Source organism: Tupaia chinensis, unplaced genomic scaffold (assembly GCF_000334495.1).
Source record: "Tupaia chinensis unplaced genomic scaffold, TupChi_1.0 Scaffold000159_1, whole genome shotgun sequence".
Classification (NCBI taxonomy): Eukaryota; Metazoa; Chordata; class Mammalia; order Scandentia; family Tupaiidae; genus Tupaia; species Tupaia belangeri.
The window spans coordinates 648350-652359 of record NW_006159630.1 but is presented as its reverse complement, the minus strand read 5'-3'; the positions used below and the strand labels follow the sequence as shown (position 1 = coordinate 652359).

At 63.6% G+C, this 4010-nt stretch overlaps 1 protein-coding gene across 1 annotated transcript in view; it reads right to left on the bottom strand.

The window, feature by feature from the left end:
• The window catches only part of CCDC57 (coiled-coil domain containing 57), a 96259-nt gene that overhangs the window by 52024 nt on the left and 40225 nt on the right, over positions 1-4010 (bottom strand). The window contains exons 12-16 of the mRNA XM_027770826.1: positions 3888-4001; positions 3416-3547; positions 1210-1465; positions 285-560; positions 83-155 (exon numbers count right to left, since the gene is read on the bottom strand). Of these exons, the coding sequence (XP_027626627.1) occupies positions 83-155; positions 285-560; positions 1210-1465; positions 3416-3547; positions 3888-4001 (851 nt within the window). The remainder of the gene's footprint in view (positions 1-82; positions 156-284; positions 561-1209; positions 1466-3415; positions 3548-3887; positions 4002-4010) is intronic.

Here is a 4010-nt window from a genome sequence, read left to right as displayed (position 1 = left end):
TTTTTTTGCTATAGGGCGCGTGCACTCGCCAGACAGAGAGAGAGACATAGAGACACCCGTCTCTATGGAAACAGAAAACTACCAGGACGCAGCTGCCGGGCTGGAGCGCGGGGGCTCGGGGCCTGCGGGCGGCTGGTGCCGGTCCTCCGCCACAGCTGTGGGCAGGGACTGAGCGTGGAGGGTTCCGTCTCTGCTTTCACACAGAGCACTGGCGGGGCCAGCAAGGGCGCGGTGGGCGAGGTGCCGGGCCGGGCCCCACACGGCTGACCGTGTGGCCTGAAATCACACGGGGCGTGTGACCTGGACGGGAGGCCGGACACGCAGAGGTTGTGGCATGGTCACTCCAACTGCGACTCCCTGGAGAACCAAGAGCATTAGGACAGGCCCGAGCGCAACAGGGCGAGGCCCACCGGTGGTCTCAGAGGTGAGCGCGCCGAGCCGCACCGTGCTCCCAAGTGAGGCCAGCTCCCAGGGGGTCCACACCCCCTCCAGCTGATCCTCCAGGACTTCACATTGATGCTTCAGGTTCCGTATTTCTGCTTCGAGGGACAGGACACAATCTGCCAGAAACCACAGCAAACGGGACCTCTGGGCGAGCACCCTCCGCATACCCATGCCTGCCGCCCCCAGGCACAGCCCTTAGGCTGCTGGGGTACCGCCTCCTGCCGGCCCCTCGGGCTGAGTCTGTGCTCCAGGCGCCAGAGCAAAGCCCGTCCCAGCCCTCCCCTTGTCCGCAGAGGCCCTGAGGCACTGACCACTCGGCAGGGCAGGGGTTGCCCACTTCAGCCCAGGCCAGGACACTCCCCTTAGGGAGGCCCAGTGTCCCAGCCCCTGCTACCCAGCAGCCTGGGCCAGCACCAGGCCAGATCTGTCCTGGCCCGTGGCTGAGGCTTCATTATCACTTTTTAAGTGTATTTATTCCTCCTATGAGAGAGGAGAAGCAGGTGGACAAGCACAGGGCTCCGACAGGTCCCAGTGCCATGGCCCCGGCCACAGTCGGCCACATCCTGGGACCCTTCTGCTGGCTCAGCCTGGCTAGACCGTGCTTCACTGCTGTGCGCCCACCCCGGCTCCTCCCATGTCACCAACGCAGGTCTCTGATGGCCAGTGGGAGCCCCCTGGTCTCGGAGGAGCAGCTGGGCCGTTCACTCAGAGCCGCAGGGCCCAGCCCTCCCAGCACCTGCAGGACCCGCCTGGCCGCACGCTCACCTGGAGCAGCCGTGTCTCCCATCTCTGTGCCGGGCTGGCCTGTGTCCGGGGCCTCCACGCCCAGATGGACAGGGTCAGGAGGCTGGTCGCTGAGCGCCTCCATCTGGACAGGGGCAGGAGGCTGGTCGCTGAGCGCCTCCATCTGTCTTCGCATGTGGGCGATGGCGCGACGCAGGCCCGCATTCTGCTCCCGCAGCTGCTGGACCTCAGTGGACGGCAGAGCCTCACGGGCTTCCTCGTGCTGCCTCTCGGGGCCCTGCCAAGCACAAGTGCAGGCGTGAAGGGCAGGGCTGTGGCTGCACCAGAGGCTGATGGCTCCCAGCTCGCCTGGACCACCTTACCATGGTCCTCCCAGACGCCCCACCTGTCCTGCCCTCTGTTCTCCAGGGGCAATGACCATCCTTCTAATTTGACAGGAGAAGGCTGGAAACCTTCAGAATTTTATTTTTTTAGGAAGAATTTTGCTGTAGGGTGCGTGTGCTCACCAGAGAGGGAAAGCGAGAACTCACATCCCTGTGGGCATGGCCACGGCACAGCCCCTTCTCTTCCATTCTCCTCCCGGGATTCTGGGCACACACATATACTCATCGGCGTGAGTTTTAAGCTGCCAGGTCCGGGGTTTGAATCGCGGTCGACTCCGTGGGAGTCTGGCAACATAACCTCTATGCCACCCGCTGGTCCCGCTTCAGCCTTTCTAGGTCCCTAGTGGAGTCAAACTCGTAGAGGCGAGGCGAGAGGCAGGACGGGGGCGGCCGGGCCGGGGCGAGAGCTGGAAGCTCGCATTTAATGGGTGCCCCCCCGCCCAGCCTCTCCCCGAGGAGCAACCCTGCCCCATCGACCCCAGGTCCATTTGCTGAGAACGCGGCATGCCGAGAGAAGCAGAAGACCAGCGCTTGTGCTGGGCACGCAGTGCTGCATGGGACGAGCGAGGACACTACGGTGTCCCGGCTCGCGCTGCAGGGCACTGGGTGGGAAGTGCGCGGCCGAGACGCTCTCCCGGGGACACGCGCTACACCTTGTCAGAGGCCTGGGCCGTAGACTCGTCTGTCTGCCTCAGTCCCTGCCCTGCACAGCAAGATCTGGGCATCCCTTGTGTGCAAATAACCCACGAAAAACCAGTAGTGAAGAAAAGTCACTGGTGGGCCCCTCCTCCGCAGCTGCTACCCTCTGACCCCCACCGGCCCACCCGTGGCCGCTCTGCTGTGACACGCCAGGACAGCCGGCGGCTCCTGGCACTCATCTCAGGACTGCCCCACCTCCGAGCGAGCTGCGGACAGGCGGGCACGAGGTGTGGGGCAGGCCCAACACGGGCCAAGCACGTGGTCAGTACCGACCCTGCTCCTCAGGGACAGACAACCACGGGCCACCCCATGGGCTGACGCCAGCATCGCGTGCCACGTGACATCTGGACTGACCCTGCTCCTCAGGGACAGACAGCCACGGGCCACCCCATGGGCTGACGCCAGCATCGCGTGCCACGTGACATCTGGACTGGGGGTCTTCGCGGTTTGGAGTACTAAAGACACAAAGGGGCTCTGAATACGTATTCATTTTAACTCTTTTTTCTTTAAGGTTTTTTGGACATAGGGCTCCTGTGCTCGCTGGAGAAAAACAGAAAAAGGGAAAGTAAGAAATCAGCCCCGGGGCTGTGGCCATGCCACAATCCCTTGCCGGCTCTCCTCTTGGGATTTTGGGCACGCACATGCAGCCACTGCGAGTTTCAAGCTGCCAGGTCTAGGAGTCAAACCGTGGTCACCCATGTGGGAGTCCAGCTCTTTAACCTCCACGCCACCGGCTCCATTTTAACTCTTCAAAAAATTCCCAGAGGTGCATAGAGAGCACCCCAGTGGGCGTGGCCACTCTGCACTCTCTTCCTCACTTTTCCACCCTGCGGGAGTTTCGGGGCATGTGCACATGCGTGCGCACACATACATACACACACACACACACACCCAGTATACTCTGAGGCTCTGGACTTGGGATTCAACCTCTGGGACTATGTGGGGTCCAGCCTCCACGGGGCGGCCCTGAGTTCACTCTAGAGCTTCAGGCTTACCCGAGTGGATGCTGGGCGGTAAAGGGACACGACTGAGGAGCCCTGGCCCCCCGTCCTGGGAGGATCTGGTGTGGTTTTCCCCCACTGCAGTGAGTTCCGAGAGCTGGCTGGGAGGGGGCCAGGGAAAGGTGTGGAGGGCGGCGAGCTCACCTGAGCCTCTCGTCCAGCGGGCCCGTGCACCCTCAGTGCCCGCACAGCCTCGTCCCGCTCCTGAGCCATGGCCTGCAGCAGCGCCTCCTGTTCCTGCAGCGTCCGCTCGGCCTCCTGGAGCCTGGCAGCCGCCTGGGAAACAAGACGTGGTCCACGGGTGCAGAGACTGCAGGCCCCTTGGGGGTGGCCCCACCGCAGTGAGCATGCTGAGAGCCAGGTGCACAGCACTGGGAGCTGGCTGCCTTCCTCCCATCCTGCCCTGGCTGGCGCCACGGGGGGAGCCCAGCAGTGCTGAGGACACACTGGGCCCCCGAGGACACCGTGCAGGAAGTCCCAGAAAGGCTGCTGACAGTCAGGGACACGCGTCACGGTGGGACTTCTGTGCTGTGCCCGAGCTGTGCAGAGAGGACAGTCGGAGAGCTGAAGCTGCCTGGGGCCCCGGAGGCCCCGCCACCGTGCAGTGCCCGCACACCTGGTCTCTGGCTGTGGTGAGACCCCGGATCAAAGCCTCTGCCTTATGGACATGGTCCCTCTCGATGCTGTCGCACCGGCGCTGCCAGTCCAGGGCCAGCTGTGCCTGGTCCCGCTCCAGACC